The sequence below is a fragment of the Pongo pygmaeus genome, chromosome 19, assembly GCF_028885625.2.
Source record: "Pongo pygmaeus isolate AG05252 chromosome 19, NHGRI_mPonPyg2-v2.0_pri, whole genome shotgun sequence".
In the NCBI taxonomy this organism is placed as follows: Eukaryota; Metazoa; Chordata; class Mammalia; order Primates; family Hominidae; genus Pongo; species Pongo pygmaeus.
In genome coordinates, this window is record NC_072392.2 from 51,634,293 (window position 1) to 51,655,233 (window position 20,941).

Consider the following 20,941-nt stretch of genomic DNA (forward strand, 5'->3'; position numbering starts at 1 on the left):
GGCTCTGTTAAAAGCCAGGGCTGTTGGGAAAATAAATAAATAGGCCAAGGCTATTGGTGGAATCTGTTGTTGTAATAAAGGAAATCTGCAGATGCAGAGTCTACATTCATCTCTAGCCTTTTTTTTTTTTTTCCTTTTTTCGTGTGGGGGGATGGAGTCTTGCTCTGTTGCCCAGGCTGGAGTGCAGTAGCACGATCTCGGCGGCTCACTGCAACCTCTTTTGTTCTGTTCCATTGTTTTGTTTTTGTTTTTCTTCTTTGGGGTTTTCAATTATTCATTTATTGACTCTTTGTTTATCTTTTATATACTGTTTTTCTCTCTAATCATTAAAAAAAATCATCAAATTCTTTTATATCAGCAAATAACCAATTAGTGTCAGATTTTCACAGTTGTCTAATGTTTTTGTACTGTTTCCTTTGTCTGAACAGAGTCCCAATAAGGTCCCATACATTGCAATTGGATGATAAGTGCCTTAAGTCCCTTTAAATCTATAGGTTCCTCCTCCTTCTCTGTTTTGTTCCTTAAAATTTATCTCCTCCTCCTTCTCTGTTTTGTTCCTTAAAATTTATCTGTAGAAGAAATTAAGTCTTTTATGTGTGGAGTTTCCCACAGTCTCAATCTTGCTGATTCTACCTGTAAATTGGAGGCAGATTATAGATTTAATCAGATTTAGGCTGATATTCTGGCAGAAAGACTTCATAATTGGTGGTGATTGCAAATCCTGTTTCTCTTTTAGTTATTTTTTTTTTCTTTTTCTCATTTTATTCTCTGTGTTTCTTACCATGTTTACTATGGTGTCTGTTTCCTTGTTCTTTGTAAGTCAGTCTTTTTGTCACTATAATTGTACCTTTTCTATAATTTTTTATAAATGAAATTACATAATATGGAATCTTGTATCTGGTTTCTATTAGCATAATGCTTTTGAAATATGTATATCAGCAGTTGATTTCCTTTTGTTGTTAAGTAATACTGCATTGATGAATATCCAGTTTGTTGACGTGCGCACGAGTTGGGGGAGTTTGGTTGTTTTCAGTTTCATCTTTATGATAAAGTTGCCATGAACATTTGTGTATACATCTTTGGTTGGACATATGTTTTTGATTTTCCTTGGTAAATAACTGGGAATGTTATTGCTAGGTTATGTGGTAAGCTTGAGAATTCCAGATCTTCCACATCCTCACCAATTTTAGCCATTCTTGTCGCTGTGTAGTAGTGTCTCATTTTAATTTGCATTTCCCTAATGACTACTAATTTTAAGCATTTTTTTAAATAAGCATATTGGTCGTTCTTATATCTTTCACTTAAGTATCAGCTCAAATCTTTACCTTTTGTTGTTTTTGGGGGGAGAGAGAGGATCGTCTTATTATGGGGTTATTAAAGTTCTTTGTGTATTCTGGATACAAATCCTTTGTTGCAAATATTTTTTCCCAGTCCATGGCTTGCCTTTTCTTAATAATGTTTTCAAAAAAAAACAAAAGGGTGTTTTTGTTTGTTTGTTTGAAACAAAGTCTTGCTCTGTCACCCAGGCTGGAGTGCAGTGGCACAATCAAGGCCTACTATTGCCTCGAACTCTTGGGCTTAAGTGATTCTCCCACCTCAGCCTCCTGAGTAGCTGGGACTACACCTGTGCACCACCACACCCAGCTAATTTTTTTATTTGTTGTAGAGATGGGGTCCCACTCTGTTGCCCCAGTTGGTCTCAATTTCTTGGGCTCAAGTAGTCATCCTGCCTTGGCCTCCCAAGGTGTGGGAAATACAGGCATGAGCCACTGCACCCAGTCGAAAGTTTTCAATAAAGTCAGGTTCATCAGTTTTTTTTCTTTTTATGACTTATGCTTTTTGTGTTCTAAGAAATCTTTGCTTAACCCCATGGTTACAAAGATTTTTTTGGCATGTTTTTAAATATAAGCCTTATAGTTTTTGTTCCTACATTTAGTTTTATAATTCATTTTGAGATCGTTTTTAAATATGTTGTAAATTAAGAGTCAATGTAAAAATTTTTTTCCGTAATAGGTCTTGAAATCAGGTGGCGTAAGTCCTGAAACTTTTTTTCTTTTCAAAGCTTGTTTTGGCTATTCTTGGTCTTTTACATTTCCCTGTAAATTTTAGAATCAGCTTGTCAGTTTCTACAAAAAAAAATGCTGAGTTTTTATTGGAATTGCAGTGAATAAGTAGATCAATTTGAGGGAGAATTGACATCTAAACAATATTCAGTCCTCTAATCCATTAGCATAGTAATATCTCTCTGTTTAGGTCTTTAATTTCTTTTTGCAGTGTTTTATAATTTTTTATGCACAAATCTTACCTTTTGTCAGATTTAAGTATTTCAAATTTTTGATGTTATAGTAAATAGTTTTGTTTTTTTTTTGAGACAGAGTTTTTCTCTTGTCACCCAGGCTGGAATGCAATGGTGTGATCTCTGCCCACTGTAACCTCCGCCTCCTGGGTTCAAGCAGTTCTCCAGCCTCAGCCTCCTGAGTAGCTGGGATTAGAGGCACCCGCCACCATGCCCAGCTACTTTTTGTGTATTTAGTAGAGGCAGGGTTTCACCATGTTGGCCAGGCTAATCTTGAACTCCTGACCTCAGGTGATCTGCCTGCCCTTGGCCTCCCAAAGTGCTGGGATTACAGGTGTGAGTCACCGGGCCCAGCAGTAAATAGTATTTTTAATTTTAATTTTTTATTGTTGCTAGTATATAGAAATATAATTGATTTTTATATATTGAACTTGTTTCCTGCAACTTTGTTAAACTTACTTTTTGTTTCTAGTGGCCTTTTTGTAAATTCCTTATAGTTTTCTACATAAATAAATCATGTCATTTATGAACAGAGACAGTTTTATCTTTTCCTATTCAATCTTATGCCTTTTATTTTTTCTTCTTGTCTGATTATACTAACAGGACCTCCAGTAAATGTTGGATAGGAGTGGTAAGAAAAGTGTTCTAATTCATGGGAGAAGCATTCAGTCTTCCATCATTAAGTGTGACATTAGCCATAGGTTTTTCGTGGAGCTTGAGGAAGTTTCATTCTGTTCCTGGTTTTCTGAGTTTTATTATGAATGGGTATTAAATTTTGCCAGATGCCTCTTCTGCATTTACTAAAATGATTATGTGAACTTTTTTAGTCCATTAATATGATGGATTACATCAGTTGATTTTTCAAATGTTAAACCAACCTTGCATTCCTGGGATAAATCCTACTTGGTTAGGATGTGTTGTCTTTTTTTGTGTATTGATGGAATTCATTGGCAAGAACTTTTTTACATCTATGTTCATGATATATTTATTCTTCATTTCTGATATGATTTACTTTTTTTTATTATTTCTTTCCTGAGTTAGACTGGCTCCCTTTACCTTTTCCTGTTGTCTTGCCCTCACCTCACATTATCTGGTCATCCCTTCCCCAGATGTTTTCTTTTACTGTTGTGTGATCTTCCTTGGTAGCTAGCATTGTTTTTTGTTTGTTTGTTTTGTTTTTTCAAGTATGTTTTGTTTGTCATTAAGGAAGTTGTACTGCTGTCTTTCCACTTTTTTATAATAGGGCTTTGAGCAGTTGCTGTGTTTTTTACCATTTTGATACTCATATTTGAATGAGTTGGAATTTGCAGGACTAGCTATTAGTAGATTTCTATAGAAAAGGAAGCTAGGCAGGGTAGTTTTTTAGACTTTGCTCCTCAAGAACATTTCCTTCTTTGCTCTGGTGTAGCCACAGCTTCTTAGCCTCTCTGAATCTAACTTGATTCTAGAGGGCTGATCTTTGCCTTCAAGACCTGTCTTTCAAGGAAGCCCTGTCTTCCAAGGTGTTTGTTTTCTCTTTAGAAGGTGGTGCTTTTTGAGCTCTTTCATCTCCAGGGCCCCCCTTGGTAGAAAGAGACTTGCTACCTTTTTTTTTTTTTTTTTCCAACCTTATTCATATGCTGCTCCTGTTTGATCTTGGTCTACTCTGGGAATGGGGCTCTCTTCTGAGAATGGATATTTGTGGTCAGTCTCTAGGACCTACTACTACTGCTCGTTTCCTCCGAACTCCTTGTGCCTGCCTACTGTATCACCAGAGCATCTCACCAGTTCTGTGGGCTTTCTTTGACTAGTAGTTTTGGAGAAGGTGAAATTACAGCTTTATAGGGACTTTTTCCCCCTTCTTTGTTTCCTCTATTTCATTTCTTAAATGAGCACTTGGAAGATTTGGAACCATGCTGCTGCCATGTTTCCCAATATTGACTTAATGACAGAGTTTTGATGACTGTGAGAGCAAAATCAAAAGAGTAAAATGTTTTTTTGCCTTATAACTATTATCCCTAAATGAGTGATGTGAATTCTCAAGATCATTTCATTATTACAATTTGGTACTCTTAAGATGTAGTTTATCTAGGAAAAGGAAAATATTTCTTTAGCGACTCTAACTCTTGAAAGAGTATCTGTGTAAACTCTTTTTTTGAGACAGAGTTTCGCTCTTGTTGCCCAGGCTGCAGTGTATTGGCATGATCTTGGCTCACTGCAGCTTCCGCCTCCCGGGTTCCAAGTAGCTGGAAATTACAGGCGCCCACCACCACGCCCGACTAATTTTTTAAAATAATTTTTGGTAGAGATGGGGTTTCACCATATTGGCCAGGCTGGTCTCAAACTCCTGACCTCAGGTGATCCACCGGCCTCGGCCTCCCAAAGTACTGGGATTACAGGCGTGAGCCACCACACCAGCCTGTTATAAACTCTTTAGTTAATTTTATAAACGTCGTAGTCCCATCTTCCATCCTGTGGCTATTTAGAATATAAATTCAATATAAATTTGTATCATTTTGTTTGTTATCTTCTAGGCCAATTTTTTTCTTTCTGCTCCATCTTTATAAAATTTCGTTTTCTTCTTTTTTTTTCCACCCGAAACAGGGTCTTGCTCTTTTGCCCAGGCATGGTGCAGTTGAGGCTCACTGCAGCCTCAACCTCCTGGGCTCTCAATCTCCTGGACTCAAGTGATCTTACCACCTCAGCCTCCTGAGTAACTGGGACCACGGGAACACACCACCACACTGACCAATATTTGTAATTTTTTTCCAGAGACAGGGTTTCTCTATGTTGCCCAAGCTGGTCTTGAACTGCTGGGCTCAAGTGATCCAGTCGCCTGGCCTGGGTCTCCCAAAGTGTTGGGATTACAGGCATGAGCCACCGTGCCCAGCCTATGATTTTTTTTTTTTTTTTTTTAGACTTGTTCTGTCGCCCAGCCTGGAGTGCAGTGGCGCAATCTTGGCTCACTGCAACCTCCGCCTCCCAGGTTCAAACAATTCTCCTGCCTCAGCCTCCCGAGTAGCTAGGATTACGGGTGCCTATTACCTGGCTAATTTTTGTTGTATTTTTAGTAGAAATGTCGTTTCACCATGTTGGCCAGCCTGGTCTCGAACTCCTGGCCTTAAGTGATCCGCCCACTGCAGCCTCCCAAAGTGCTGAGACTACAATTGTGAGCCACTGTTCCCACCCCCAGCCTATAAAATTTTATCCTTATGCTTCTCAGACCATCTGTCCTCCCACATATGTATTTGTTTTCTATTTAACTTCAGATTCAGACTGAGTTTCCCATCTCTTTACCATTCTTGTATTATTAAACAAGTTTTCCCGGATAAAACTGGTAGCTATTCATTGCCTGCCTGAAGCTTAGAAAGTGGCTATGTTTGGCTCTACAACTTATCCTAATTGTTTGGAATTTATAAGCCAGTCAATGCCACTTAGACTAGCTCTTTCCCAGTGATTGTGTCCTATGTAAGTGAAAAAAAAAAGAAAGTGAGAATTACCAGTAAATAATCCTCCTTATCAGGCAGGTTATCAAGCCTGTAAAATAATTTATTATACTTCTCTTTACAGAGTAGAAATTGGTTTTTGTTTTTGTTTTTTTAAAGACAGGGTCTTGCTCTGTCATCTAGGCTGGACTGCAGTGATGCAGTCACAATTCACTGCAACCTCTAATGCCTGGGATCAAGCAAGTGATTCTCCTACCTCAGCCTCCAGAGTAGCTAGGACTACAGGCATGTGCCACCGTGCCCAGCTAATTTGTTTTCTTTTATTACTTTTTTTTTGGTGGGGGGTGGGCAGTAAAGACAGGGTCTCATTATATTAAGTGACACTCCTGCCTCAGCCTCACAAAGTGCTGGGATTACAGGCATGAGCCACCACACTTGGCCTCAGGGTGGAAATTCTTAATTCTTCCTTCTCCCAAGAATTATCTAAGGAAAGATTTATTAAAAATGATATTCATCAAACCTGCCCTCTAGTGACGTTTTAAAGAGAAGGAACTTTCAGAGTCATAGCACTAGCAAAGCAGTTCTGCACTTAAGAATATTTTCTTCTTCCTCAAATCCATTTAATGGAAAACAGAAGTTATGATGTAACCAGTGTTATAGCAAATTGGAATTGAGCACCTTGATTCCTGCTATCCCTTTTATTTAATTGTATTAAAAATTTTGTTTCCTCGCCTGTAATCCCAGCACTTTGGGAGGCCAAGGTGACCAAATTGCTTGAGCTCAGGAGTTCGAGACCAGCCTGGCCAACACGGTGAAACCCCATCTCTACATACAAAAGTTAGCATGGCATAATGGTGCATGCCTCTAGTCCCAGCTACTTGGGGGACTCAGTTGCGAGGATCACTTAAACCTGGAAGTTGAGGGCTGTGGTGAGCTGAGCTGAGATCACGCCACTTTGCTCCAGCCTGGGTGACAGAATAAGACCCTATCTCAAAAAAAAAAAAAAAAAAAAGTTTCCTTTAAATGGAGCAAAATGCCATTAAAACCCAAAGATATGGCAAAATCCTGCCTCTTTTTTTTTTCTTTTTTGAGATGGAGTTTCACTCTTATTGCCCAGGCTGGAGTGCAATGGCATGATTTCGGCTCACTACAACCTCTGCCTCCCAAGTTCAGGCGATTCTCCTGCCTCAGCCTCCCAAGTAGCTGGGATTACAGGCACCTGCCACCACGCCCGGCTAATGTTTTGTATTTTTAGTAGAGACAGGGTTTCACCATGTTGGCCAGGCTGGTTTTGAACTCCTGACCTCAGGTGATTCACCCACCTCAGCCTCCCAAAATGCTGGGATTATAGGCGTGAGCCACCATGCCCAGCCTAAATCCTGCGTCTTGATTAAACTCTGTGATTTATGTATCCTCTCTTCTAGCTTTGGTGTCATCCCCAGCACTCCTCTGGCCATCCATACACCACTGATGCCAAACCAGAGCATTGATGTCTCCCTGCCTCTCAATACTTTGGGCCCAGTCATGAAGATGGAACCTCTGAATAACCTCCAGGTCAGAGTTTTACTTCACTCAGGTGGTACAAGTTAATATCTTGACAATTATTATTATTATTCTTTTTAAAGACACAGTCTCGCTCTGTTGCCCAGGCTGGAGTGTAGTGGTGCGATCTCGGCTCACTGCAACCTCCACCTCCTGGGTTCAAGCGGTGCTCCTGCCTCAGCCTCCCAAGTAGCTGGGATTACAGGCACAAGCCACCACGCCTGGCTAATTTCTGTATTTTTAGTAGAGATGGGGTTTCACCATGTTGGCCAGGCTGGTCTTGAACTCCTGACCTCAAGTAATCTGCCCACATGGACCCCCCAAAGTGCTGGGATTACAGGCGTGAGCCACTGCGCCTGGCCCAATTTTTCATTTACATGTAAAAAAGTCCCTCTTTCTTCCTTAGGTTTGAATTAGTCATGGAATCAGATTTGAAATAAATCTTTGTGGACGAGAGTTTTATGTTTTGTTGTTAAGAAAAACAAAAGTCATGCATGACATAGATATTCATTCTTTTACTCAACAAACACTTAGAAACTTTTTTCTTAACTTCTTATTTGTAAACCTTTTTTTCTAAAGACTTTTATAGCAAAATTTGAATGTCATTAATATAAGAAGAGATTTATATGGAGGTTATCATTGAACACTGGACCACAGGTAGCTAGGCTGTTTGGATTTAAATACCCCATTAGCACCTATCTATGAAAAGTATAACAGCATCTCAGAGGAATTTTATGTGGTCTACAAGAGCCTCTTTATCTGGAAAATGTTGAATTTTTTAGAATGCTTGATTATCAGCTTAGAGTTTCATTCAGTTTTCACCTACTTGGAAGTTTCCTTTGAAATATAAACCTTCTGGGCTTCAGGCAACATGAAGGCAGAGCAGTAAGCTCGTAAGTCAGAGCTGTAGCAACCCTGGAGGTTGCTAGCCGTTATGGTTTTAATGTTCGCAAGAACAGGAAGAAAGCCTTGGGCCACCCTGAAATGGGGAACTGTAATCGAACCCTGCATAAAGCAGAGACCCTGGAAGGGCAGCTCCCTCAAAGAAAGGAGAACTAGGAAAATGTTTTCACCATCCCCCAAAAATGACAGGAAAGTTCTGAGCAGGGTTCTGGGTATAGCCCCTTGTGAGAAATTCAAGGCCCAATAAATGCCATAGATGAGTTCTATAGTCCAAATTTACACTACTTATGTAGGTGTAGTAACCTCCAAATCAATAAATTAATATAAAATTGGCCCAGGACTGGTGAAACCTAGAGTCCTGTCAGAAGCAAATACAAAGCAGCCCTTTAACAACAGTTGTAAAATTTAGGGCCTTCAAGACCCCCAACTGAAAAGAAAGTCTCTACTGAAAGTGAGCTCACAATTTAACAGGAGAGAGAAAGAAAAATACACTGTGAAGGATAGTCAAAAGACATTGCAAAGAGGAGGACTGGTACTGTCCCCACCCCCACTAAGAACTTAAGATAGAACAGTCTGAATGAGACTATGAAATATATTTAAAATGACGAAAGAAAAACGTCAGCTTTCCACTTTCCAGTCAAGACAGGTGGGATCCCATTGTTTAATCTTCTAGAAATACCAGTGTGAGATACTAGTACTGACGGTGAGACGTCAAGAGTAAAATATCTTGGAGTTAAAACTAAACATTCTTCAGTCATTTAAATACCAGCACAGCAGGCCTGTTTGCCAGTTCACTAACTACCTTATTGTCACAGTAGTTGACTGCCTTTTTTTCAGCAAAGGGAGTAATGATTTAGAGGGTAGACGAGTGAGTCACAATGTAACTTGGCTCAGACAAGAAGAATAAAGCAAGGATTACTATGCAGATGGAATTGGCTGTTACTATGATGACAGTAATGTGTTAAGGGGCTTTTCCAGCACAGGATCCTGAAGAAACTTAACCCAAATATACATCTGTTCCCTTTTCATTGAAATCTAACCTCCCATTGGCCACAGAGCCTCAAGCCTAATATTTGAGGACAGTCAGCATGCACGCAAGAATGCTTTACCTCATAAGTAGGAAAGAGAATTTGGGTCACAAAAAACCAGGACAAATTTTCTGCTCTTAAAATGAAAAGAAAAAAAAGAAACAGTAAACAAATTAATGAATGTCAGTTTACTTTCCTGTTGGCATTTCCATTTGACTAACTCCTGAATAGGAACCCTCACAAGAGAAGTTGAATCTTAGTCCAACCCTTTCCTCAAAAGTATTGATGTGATATTAGAACTAGCAAGTTTTAATTTTCATAAACCTGATATTATAAGAAGCAAACTTTAAATTTTTCCATCTATAGTTAACTACTGATTTTTCAAGTTTCCCGCATGGATTCTCTTCTTTTGGGGATGTCATAATTGTGGCTATTTTCTCATTAATTGGCATTTCCCAATGGAGATGATAAACAAAACTTGAAAAGAGAAAAACTTTTTCCCCCTGTGAGCAGCTCTGCTTAGTGTTTGCTGGTGAGAGTTGGAACTAATGACTAGCTTAGGGATGTGTAGGGTACTTTAGATTTCAGCTTCCATTCTGCCGTTTTCCCCATATGAACAAGAAGAAAATCAAAACATCATTCCAACAAGGTTAAACTATATACATCCAAATAAAGCCAGGTAAAGATTGATCTAGCTTTTAAATATATTTGTATAATGTTTAGATTCAAGAGCTCATGTGGGAAAATTAGTATTTTTCTAGTACTACAGACCATAAAATCGGGAAAAAAAAATGTTGGGGATTGAGGAAATGAAATTTTGAATTCCATGTGGGTTTTAGCTATTTTGGCTAATTTAATATCAATGTGTAGAACAATTAAATCAAGCCCAGCTGCCAGAACTGTAGTATAAAACTTATTATAAAAACTTTTCATCAGAACACTCATTAAACTACTTATTGGCTTATAGACTATTTGAAACACTATTTAAAAGTTAAAAAGATACCATTCATTCTTTTTTTTTTTTCTTTAAGATGGAGTTTCGCTCTTGTCACCCAGGCTCGAGTGCAATGGTGCAATCTTGGCTCACTGCAACCTCCGCCTCCCAGGTTCAAGCGATTCTCCAGCCTTAGCCTCTGAGTAGCTGGGATTACAGGCGCCTGCCACCACACCCAGCTAATTTTTGTATTTTTAGTAGAGACGAGGTTTCACCAATGTTAGCCACGCTGGTTTCGAACTCCTGACCTCAGGTGATCCACCTGCCTCTGCCTCCCAAAGTGCTGGGATTACAGGCGTGAGCTGCCATGCCTTGCCCATTCATTCTTAAAATGTAAAATACATTATGCCTTAAATATGGGAATTAAATACCTAGTTGAGATTTGAACCTGGAAGAATTTTTCTACTATACTGACATCAACTGTAAAAGCTTTTGTGAATCAGCTTATAAACATTATACAAAGTAAAGTTAAGCTTGCTCCTACTGGGAGCCTTTCTTGAGTTTATTTATATCACATAATTATATTCCTTAAAAAGAGAATTGATTCTCTCTGTTTAAATAAAGCAAAAACCTTAATAAGTGTCTAAATGTATTTCCTCTAAATGAGTTTTCTCTGACTCTGATGTCCTTGTTTCTCATTTCATGTGTTAGTTGTGCTTAGAAACATTTTCCCAGTGAACTTCTTCAAACTTGGACTGCTTTTTCAAGTCAGTGTCTGCAAGGAGACAGTGGAATTATGATTTAACATGTGTTCATCTCCAGGGTAATGCTCATGGTCTTTTATGTAGATGCTGCAGAGTTCCCACAGCTGCTTGGCCTCCTTTTTCCAGGGCCATAAACTCTTTTGAGAACATCGATAGCATCATTCTTTCAAGTTTTCAGGATGATAAAGGCACAGTTTAAAGAGCCAACTAATTCTACAATTATTTAAGAAAAACCGGCCGGGCATGGTGGCTCATGCCTGTAATCCCAGCACTTTGGGAGGCTGAGGCGGGCGGATCACAAGGTCAGGAGATCGAGACCATCCTGGCTAACACGGTGAAACCCCGTCTCTACTAAAAATGCAAAAAAAATTAGTCGGGCGTGGTGGCGGGTGCCTGTAGTCCCAGCTACTTGGGAGGCTGAGGCAGGAGAATGGCGTGAACCCGGGAGGCAGAGCTTGCAGTGAGCCAAGATCATGCCACTGCACCCCAGCCTGGGTGACAGAGCGAGACTCCGTCTCAAAAAGAAAAGAAAAGAAAAACCCAGTCCTGAGACTTTTCTCCCTAACAAGACCTCCAATATCTCCTCCCACAAAGCCAATTTCGTTCACCTCTTTTGATTCTTTTGATAATTACCTAAATAACATGCTCATATTGGGACTCCTGGATTTTTATTTATATATTTATTTTTGAGATAGGTTCTCACTCTGTCACCCAGGCTGATGGTGCAGTCATGGGTCACTGCAGCCTTCACCTCCTGGACTCAAGCAGTCGTCCCACCTCAGCCTCCCGAATAGCTGGGACCACAGGAGCACACCACTACACCCAGCTAATTTATATTTTTTAAAATTTTTTGTAGAGACAGGGTCTCTCCATGTTGCCTAGGCTGGTCTCAAATTCCTGGGGTCAAGCAGTCCTCCCACCTTGACCTCCCAAAGCACTGGGATTACAGGCGTGAGCCACCACACCCAGCTGGATTTTTCTGTTTTAAATATTCCTGTGCATGTCCCCACTCACTGCCATCATCTACATACTTTTCATGTTCCCATTTTTTCTGACAGAACTATCTTAAAATTTACTTAAATCAGTGTTCAATGTTTACATCATTTTTTTCTTTTTTTTTTTAAGAGATAAAATCTTGCTCAGACACCCGGGCTGAAGTGCAGTAGTACAATCATGGCTCATTGCAGCCTCAAACTCCTAGGCTCAAGCGATCCTCCTACCTTAGGAGTATCTCAAGTAGCTGGGACTACAGGTGTGTGCCACCACGCCTGGCTAATTTTTTATTTTTATGTAGAGATGGGGTCTCACTATGTTGCCCAGGCTGGTCTGAAATTCCTGGGCTCAAGTGATCCTCCTGCCTCAGCTTCCTAAAGTGCTGGAATTACAAGTATGAGCCACCACATCCTGCCCAGTGTTTACATTATTATGACTGCATATATTCTTTGAAGCTGAGCCATATATTAAAGTGATTTTTCCTCAATAAAACTTTTTGTAGATAATTGCAGTTAATACCCATTTCTGTTGGTGTTTTTAACTGTAATTCAATCCCAAATTCCATTGAGATCAGACCCTTCAAAGTATACTGTTGATTTCCCTTTCTTAAAGTCTCTTCTAGACTTTAAGAATGTACTTGAATGCCTGGAACATAGCTGTCTTCCTGGGACCTCCTTTCATCTTAACCCTGGGGATTCATTCCCTTCATCAGCTCTCTCCTACTCAGGGTCTCCTGTTACAGTGTCCTTTTCTTGGTTCACTCCCTCTTTTGATGAAACACATTTTCCAGTGGATTCCGGAGAATAGGTATGTAGACTATTCCATAGGTTTGAGCCTTTACATGTTTTTAAATGTCTCTTTTAGTCTGTCTTCATACTAGGTTAGGAATCATTTTCCTTCTAATCAGAAGCCGTTCTGATTCTTGATCCTTGCCTTAGCCCTGTTTTTTTCTCAATGAAAGCTTGTACTTTGTCCCCAGTGTTTCAAATTTCAGTGATGTGCCTCATTGTGACTCTGCCTTTTCACGCATCATGCTGGGTACTCATTGGGTTCTTTAAAACCGGAAACTCCTGTCCTTCAATTCTAGGAATTTGTCTTTAACTTCTTTGCTGATGCTCTCCCCTTCATTTTCTCTATTTCTTATCAGACGTCTTGCTATTTGGATGTTGATTCTCCTGGACTGACTCTGTTTTCCCCTTCTATTTTCCATCCCTTTTTCCTTTTGCTCTACTTTTTAAAACATTGTTTATGGAGACAGGCGCGGTGGCTCACACCTGTAACTCCAGCACTTCGGGAGGCCAAGGAGGGCGGATCACTTAAGGCCAGGAGTCCAAGACCAGCCTGGCCAACTTGACGAAACCCTATGTCTACTAAAAATACAAAAATTAGCCAGGCATGGTGGCACACGCCTATAGTCCCAGCTACTCGGGAAGCTGAAGCAGGAGAATTGCTTGAGCCAGGGAGGCAGAGGTTGCAGTGAGTTGAGATCACGCCACTGTACTCCAGCCTGTGTGACAAAATGAGCCACAAGCCTTCATCTCAAAAAGGAAAAAAAAACCACTTTTTTATGAAACATTTTTAACATTGCAGAAATAAACAGAATAGTATAATGAGTCCCTGTGTACCCATCATCCAGCTTCAATAATTATCCATGGTTAATATCGTTTATACCCCTTTCTATAACCCTACTCTATTATTTTGAAACAAATCCCAGACATTTATATCACTTAATCTGTAAATATTTTAGTATGTCTCGTTTTTTGTTTGTTTGCTTGTTTGTTTGAGATGGAGTCTCGCTGTGCTGCCCAGGCTGGAGTGCAGTGGTGCGATCTTGGCTCACTGCAACCTCCGCCTCCTGGGTTCAAGTGATTCTCTTGCTTCGGCCTCCCGAGTAGCTGGGATTACAGGCACGTGCCACCATACCTGGCTAATTTTTGTATTTTTAGTAGAGACGGGGTTTCACCATGTTGGCCAGGCTGGTCTCGGATTCCTGACCTTGGGTGATCCGCCCTTGTGGGATTACAGGTGGGAGCTACCACCCCCAGCTCAGTATGTGTCTTTAAAACAGGTCTCTTTTAAAAAATTTAACTACAATAACTATTCTCACAACTTAAAAAATTAGCAAGAATTCCTTAATATCACATATCAAATCAATGTTCAGATTTTATCGTAATTTTTTTTGTTTTATAATTTGTGTTTGAATCAGTAAAGTGCACATATTATGGTGGGTTGATAGCTCTTAAGTCTCTTTAGCTACACTGTTTAATATGATAGCCACTAGCCACATGTGGCTATGTAAATTGAAGTTAAATCAAACAAATTCAGTTTCATCATTGCATCAGCCACATTTCAAATACATGTGTGGCTAATGGTTACTAGATGGGACAGTGCAGAAGTAGAACATTTACATTACTTTAGAAGGTTCTGTTGGCAGTGCCAATCTGTAGGCTCCTCTTCCATATTTCTTTTACCTTTGGTTTTCAGCAGTTTGGCTATTAGGTATGTAGTTGTTTTTCTTGTATTTCTCTGGCTTGGAGCTCACTGAGCTTGGATCTGCAAGTTGATAGTTTTCCCCAATTTTGGAAATGTTTTATCATTCTTCAGATTTTTTTTCTGCCTCATTATGTCTCTTCTCTCCTTCTAGAACTCCACTTACATATGTGTTAGACCACTTGATATCATCCGTCAGATCACTGAGGCTGCTTTTTTTAATTTAATCTTTTTTTCTCTCTTCTTCAGATTGGATAATTCCTATTGATCTGTCTTCATGTACACTGCTTCTTTCTTCTATAGGCAACAACCTTCTGTTAAACTAATCCAGAGGATTTTCATTTCAGATATTGTACTTTTTAATTCTAGGATTTCCATTTGATTTTTTGCTGAATTTTCCTCACTGGGCTGGCTCAATTCTTTCAAAAGTTATCTTTAAGTCTCTGTCTACAATAGAAAGGCTTTCTGCCAGCCTTGTGGGGAGCTAAATTGGGAAAGAGGGCTGGAGAGTCTTAGCATTCAGTATGCATTAATTCATTTAATTCATCACCCCTCAGCCATGTCTGGCTTTTACTTCTAAGTGCCGTCTATTTTATCCTCTCTAAAAGAATCAATCTTCAGTTTTGTGCAGGGCCTAGAGACCTAAGAGCTGTCCAGCAGTATAGAATCAGGGTTGGTATCTAGAAATCCTATTGACATCTTAATCCTCTCGTTTTTAACACTCCCCTCCTCTCCCCACCGTACAGTTCAGAGGTGCTACCAGTCCTAAGCCTTTGAGAATTCTGTGGTGGTATTGCTAATCCATCTGTTTTCCAGGTACCAGGATTTTGTTGCTGTTATATCTTTTTGTTAGTATCTCTATGAATTTATACCTTGAAAATTTTTTATTTTCCCTTGGTTATGGCAGAACTTTTCCAGGAGAAAGGAAACTTAAATGTGATTTTTCAATCTACTGCCTCTGCCTAGAGGCCTGATAGCACCTTAACATTTTTTCTTTCCTTCCTGCGATACAACTTTATAATTAGGAACCTTAGAGGTGAACCTGTGGAGAAAGAATTGACCCTTTCCCATATATAGTTTTTGTTGTCCCTCTCTTTATTGCCTTTAAATCTCACATAAACATTGTCGAATAAGAGGCTGAATATTAATTAGAGAAAAGAAATAGACACAATGTCTCCTTTTTTTTTTCTTTTCTTTGAATATCTTTCTAAAACAAGGCAATATTCATCAGTCTGTTCATGTAACCTTTGATTAGGGCAGAAAGTGCTGAAGACACTAGCTGCAAAGGACATGATCTTACAGTCCTGTTTATTCATGTCTTAAGATCATTGTCAGCCAAATTTTGCTAGTATATGGCTCTGAGGAAATTCTGTCCCTTGCTACTCCTACATGTAGTTCCAGCCTGTGAGACAGTCAGTTGCAGATGGTGCTTGTCCCTGATATTTCATGTCTTGCATATGTCCATTCACACTCAGAAAGCCCACAGCTGTAGCTATTGTACCAGAAAAACTGGTAGACGCTTCCAAGCGGAAGACCTTTTCAGCAGCTTCCATCAAATGAAGCAAACCAGCTTGGCATTTGCTGACGTTTCTTGACTGTTGTGCAAGCCAAACCAGTCAGTGTTGAAGCCTTCTTTGGTCTTCCAAGATCCACAGTTGAGGACTGCACACTCTGATTGCATTTGTGGGACCACGATGCTCCTTGAATAGACAATGAGTCCTTGAAGTGGTGGATCTTTCGGAAACTATATAGAGATTTCCACGTCAGACAGTTGGATCCAGTGCTGGATCTACTATCCAAATGATCCCTGTAGACCTAAAAATATTCCACCATTCCATAAGCAGTATGTAGGTACTGGAGTCTTCATTATGAAAGATTAAAATATTTTGCTGTCAAAAAATAAAATAGAAAATTACTTACTGTGATTGCTACTTCCAGTTTGACATATTCTTCATGTCCCATCAGGACTATAAACATATTCTTTAATCTCATCTGAGAAATTCAATATATTATGTATTAGATATTCCTTTTTTGCTAGATTGTCCTTAGTGAGAACACTCCTTTATCTTTTTTTATCAAGATAATCAAGAGTCTACTAAGCAGTATCTTTTGTCTTTCTGTAACCAGCACTCAACTACTGGTTTCTGGGATCTTTTAGCAGTATATCTATTAATAATAACTGTCTTGTTTGAACGGCCACACATAAGCAATCGGCAAGAGTTCCATATTCTGATAAGCAAAGGTGTCTGATGGATCAGAAATCTGTCCTCAAAGGCAGGAGACAGTTAAACACCCAAACTTGGGTCAGATTACCCAAGTAATAGAAATCTATGCTGATTTCTTGAGAAAGGATAATGAATTTCACACAGTAGTTCTAAAATAGTAATAAAAGTGATTTGTGGGCTTTTATTTGTTAAATTCACAGCCATCTTTTTATCATGATTATAAGCTAGGAGTTAATGATGGATAATGGCATCAGTTTTATGTTTCTAATTTAATAAATGATTAGAAATAGATTTAACCTTATGGTCTTTAGATTTAAGCTTGTAATGCAGTAGAGGACTTTGAATTCTGGATGTAAAATAGCTACCTCTTTCTAGTCCCAGCTGATAAAAACCTATATTATAGGTTGGAATTACAGAGAACTCACTCAGATTTTTCCTCAGCTGGATTGAATTTGAGAGCCATACCCTGCTCTCATTCATGTTTACTCTCTTATATTTTGCTATAGCATGATGTTTAATGAGATGGGGAAGAAAGTACATTATTCATACTTTTTAATTAAGGGGTTATGCATAGGCTTTGTAGTATTAAGGTCCATACATATTTGAATAAAACTGCAGAAAAGCTTTGAGCCATGTGACCATGTATACATAAGGAATGTAAAATCTCATAGTTGGAAGGGATGGTCTTTAATTTTGTCTATTTCAAACCCTATCTGTTTTTGATGGAATTCACTCTTTCATGGCAGTGATGGGAAAATCAGTGTGTACATGAATACCACCAGTGATTCGCTACCCGAAATGACCCATTCTGTCTTCATAAAACTCTGTTAGGGAGTTGTTTATTTGGCGTTTTTTTATTTTCATTTTCTTTTGGGGGGGGCGGGGGGGGTAAATCGGAGTCTCACTCTGTCGCCCAGCCTGGAGTACAATGGTGTGATCTCAGCTGACTACAACCTCTGCCTCTCAGGTTCAAGTGATCCTCCTCCCTCAGCCTCCTAAGTAGCTGGGATTGCAGGTGCCTGCCACCACGCTCAGCTAATTTTTTGGATTTTTAGTAGAGACGAGGTTTTTTCACCATGTTGGCCAGGAGGGTCTCGAACCCTTGACCTCAAGTGATCCGCCCACCTCAGCCTCCCAGAGTGCTGGGATTACAGGCGTGAGCCACCACACCTAGTTGTTTATATGAAATAAAATGTCTTCCTTTAGGTTCTATCTGTAGATCCTAGTTCTACATTTTGAGATTTTTATAAATTAAGTTTCTGAATCAAGGCACCCAGGGCCTGAAAGTCAATCAGGTGGGCCTGTAATGAAAACATACTCTGTCTGAATTTATTTTCTTTTTTTTTTCTACTTAAGGAAAGCCTCAGTTTATGGAAAGGCATTTATATAATGTCAGTTTTATTCTTGTAATTTTAGAAGAAAATCCATTTAGAAGGAGGGACCCTGGTAAATGTAGTTGGAATCAGTTATAGTTTGGAGACTGAAGGAAAATATTATCTCATCACTTTTGAAAAGTGTGTGAATGAAAGATGATCCTTGACTTGGTAGCAGCCTTCCTTTCCAGGAACCCCTGAAGGAGTTGAAGGGCAAGTACTCAGAACAGGAAAGCACAGAACTTCTCGATTCCATAGCTCCCACTGTGCTCCTGACAGTAATTTATGTCCCTCTATATGACCTTCTTCCCCAGTGGAACTACCCAGAGACAGCATCTGTGTTCAGTGGCCTGCCCATCTGTCCAGTCATCTTGACAGCCACGTGTCCTCCTTTTGTCCACGTAAGGTTGTACTGTCCACCAGGCAGAACATAGGCATAACAGTGAACTCATTTGATTTTTAACTTGCAGCTAACTAATCTGAGGATGTATGCTTAATATCTAGAACCTAGATTTGATTCTGGATCAGTTTTACCCCTGGATTGAAAAATCAGTTATGTTCATTGACACCAATTACTGCCTATTATTACTGAAGTCTGTTCTTTTATTGAATTTCTACTAGGTCTTCTATGACATATTAAATTAGAGTGGAATTTTAATCACTTTAACTGATAGTTTTCTAGTCTTGCCTTCACGATTTTTTGATTCAGTACAGTGTGTATTAAATGTTTTTGTTTGTCTTTTTTTCAGTCAGGGTCTTGCTCAACTTCCCAAGTTGGAGTTCAGGGGCACAAACATAGCTCACTGCATCTTCAACCTCCTGGACTCAAGTGATCTTCCCATCTTAGCCTCCCAAGTAGCTGGGAATACAGGTACATGCCATCACACCCAGCTGATTTTTTTTTTTTTTTTTTTTTAATTTTTTGTAGAGTTGAGGTCTGGCTATGTTTCCCAGGCTGGTCTTGAACTCCTGGGCTCAAGCCATCCACCTGCCTTGGCCTCCCAAAGTGCTGGGATTACAGGCATGAGCCACTGCACCCGGCCTAAATGTATTTTTAAAGTTTAACAGTAAGCCCAGGCTGGGCACCGTGGCTCATGCCTGTAATCCCAGCACTTTGGGAGGTCGAGGCAAGTGGATCACTTGAGGTCAGGAGTTTGAGACCAGCCTGGCCAACATGGCAAAACTCTGTCTCTACAAAAATACAAAAAAGTTAGCTGGGCATGATGGCGCACGCCTGTAGTTCCAGCTACTCAGGAGGCTGAGACAGGAGAATCGCTTGAACCCAGGAGGCGGAGGTTGCAGTGAGCCGAGATTGTGCTATTGCACTCCAGCCTGGGGAACAGAGCAAGACTTCATCTCAAAAACAAAAACAAAACAAAACAAAAACCCAGTAAGCCCTACATAGCAAATAACAGCTCAGGTTGTCCCTCTGCCCCCCTCTTCCCACCCCTGACTATTAACATAAACAATATTCGAAGATGAGACAGCAGCAACCAAGGGCACATCAGCCAGTACATGTAGCTGTGTAGCTATCATTAAAGGGAAAAAGAAAGACTGGTCCCTTTCGGCTTATCTGTCAGGCAGGCTGAAAGGCCTGTGAAATTGTTGCTGACTGTTTCTGGCAACTGGAACTATATAGAGTAATTCTGTTGTAGGCTGCTAGAAGAGGAGAGGATTAGGGGCCAGTAAGATTTCTGAAGAGTAACTGGGTTGATCAATATAGTATCACAGGTGGGTTATACATTGGCAGAAAGCAGTCACATATACATTTGCTATAAGTTCTGGATTTATTTTATTTAACTTATAAAACTTTCAAAATGAGGAAGCTACCCAGGAGTAGAACAGATGCAGTGTATCTTAAGCATGATTTTCCCTTGATCCTGGGTTCCCTGTGAGGCACACAGCTGCCAGTGACATAGGTATATTACTGGCATACCTATGTCAGTGACTTTCACATAGTGGTGAAAGTTGCTTAATTCTTGCTATGCCACTGGCCTGTTCCACTCAAGTAACCCTCAGGTAAGTTACCTGTTATACTCAGGTATCTAACTTTTAGCAAATGTATATGTGACTGCTTTCTGCCAGTGTATAACCTCCCTGTGATACTATTCTGACCAATCTTTTTTATTGGCCCCTAATCCTCTCCTCTTCTAGCAGCCTACAACAGAATTACTCTATATAGTTTCAGTTGCCAGAAACAGCCAGCAACAATTTCACAGGCCTTTCAGCCTGCCTGACAGATAAGCCGAAAGGCACCAGTCTTTCCTTTTCCCTTTAATGGTAGCTACACAGCTACATGTACTGGCTGATGTGGCTTTGGTTGCCGTTGTCTCATCTTTGAATACTATTTATGTTAATAGTGGGGGTGGAGTGGGGCTGAGGGACAACTTGAGCTATTTGTCAAGTAGGGTTTACTGTTAAACTCAGGTAACCATGAGTATAACTGGCCAGTGGTATAGCAAGAATTAAGCAACTTTCATCTGCCCACTCAGAAGAACTTGCATTAATAGTTTGTAAGCAGAAAAGGCAAAATCCTACCAAAGGTCTCCAAGACCTTGGGTGATCTAGCTATGCCTTTCCCTCCTTCCTTTCCTCATTGACTTCATCTGCTACTCCTCCACTTCACTATAGCCATTCTGGTCTCCTCACTTATCTTAGAATAGGGTATGCTGCCACCTCATGACCTTTTAATTGACTATTGTCCTTGTCTAGAATGTGCCTTCTCCCAGTCTCCATATCTGTGTAGCTTACTTACTTACTTTAGGTTTTTACTAAAGTAGTACCCAAAAAAGAGAATAGAATGATAGTTACCAGAGGATGGGAGGTGAGGGGAATGAAGAGAAGTAGGTTAATGGATACAAACATACAGTTAGATAGAAGGTATAAGTTCTTTTTTATTTATTTATTTGTTTTTAAGTTTCACTCTGTTGCCCAGGCTGGAGTGCAGTGGTGCCATCTTGGCTCACTG

The 20,941-nt window shown here is 39.9% G+C and overlaps 1 protein-coding gene across 12 annotated transcripts in view; it reads left to right on the plus strand.

The window, feature by feature from the left end:
* AP2B1 (adaptor related protein complex 2 subunit beta 1) overlaps window positions 1-20,941 on the plus strand; it is a 150,128-nt gene that overhangs the window by 99,261 nt on the left and 29,926 nt on the right. For all 12 annotated transcript variants that reach the window (XM_054455969.2, XM_054455958.2, XM_054455975.2 and 9 more), the window contains one exon: window positions 7,146-7,275. In XM_054455969.2, coding sequence (XP_054311944.1) covers window positions 7,146-7,275 — 130 coding nt within the window. The remainder of the gene's footprint in view (window positions 1-7,145; window positions 7,276-20,941) is intronic.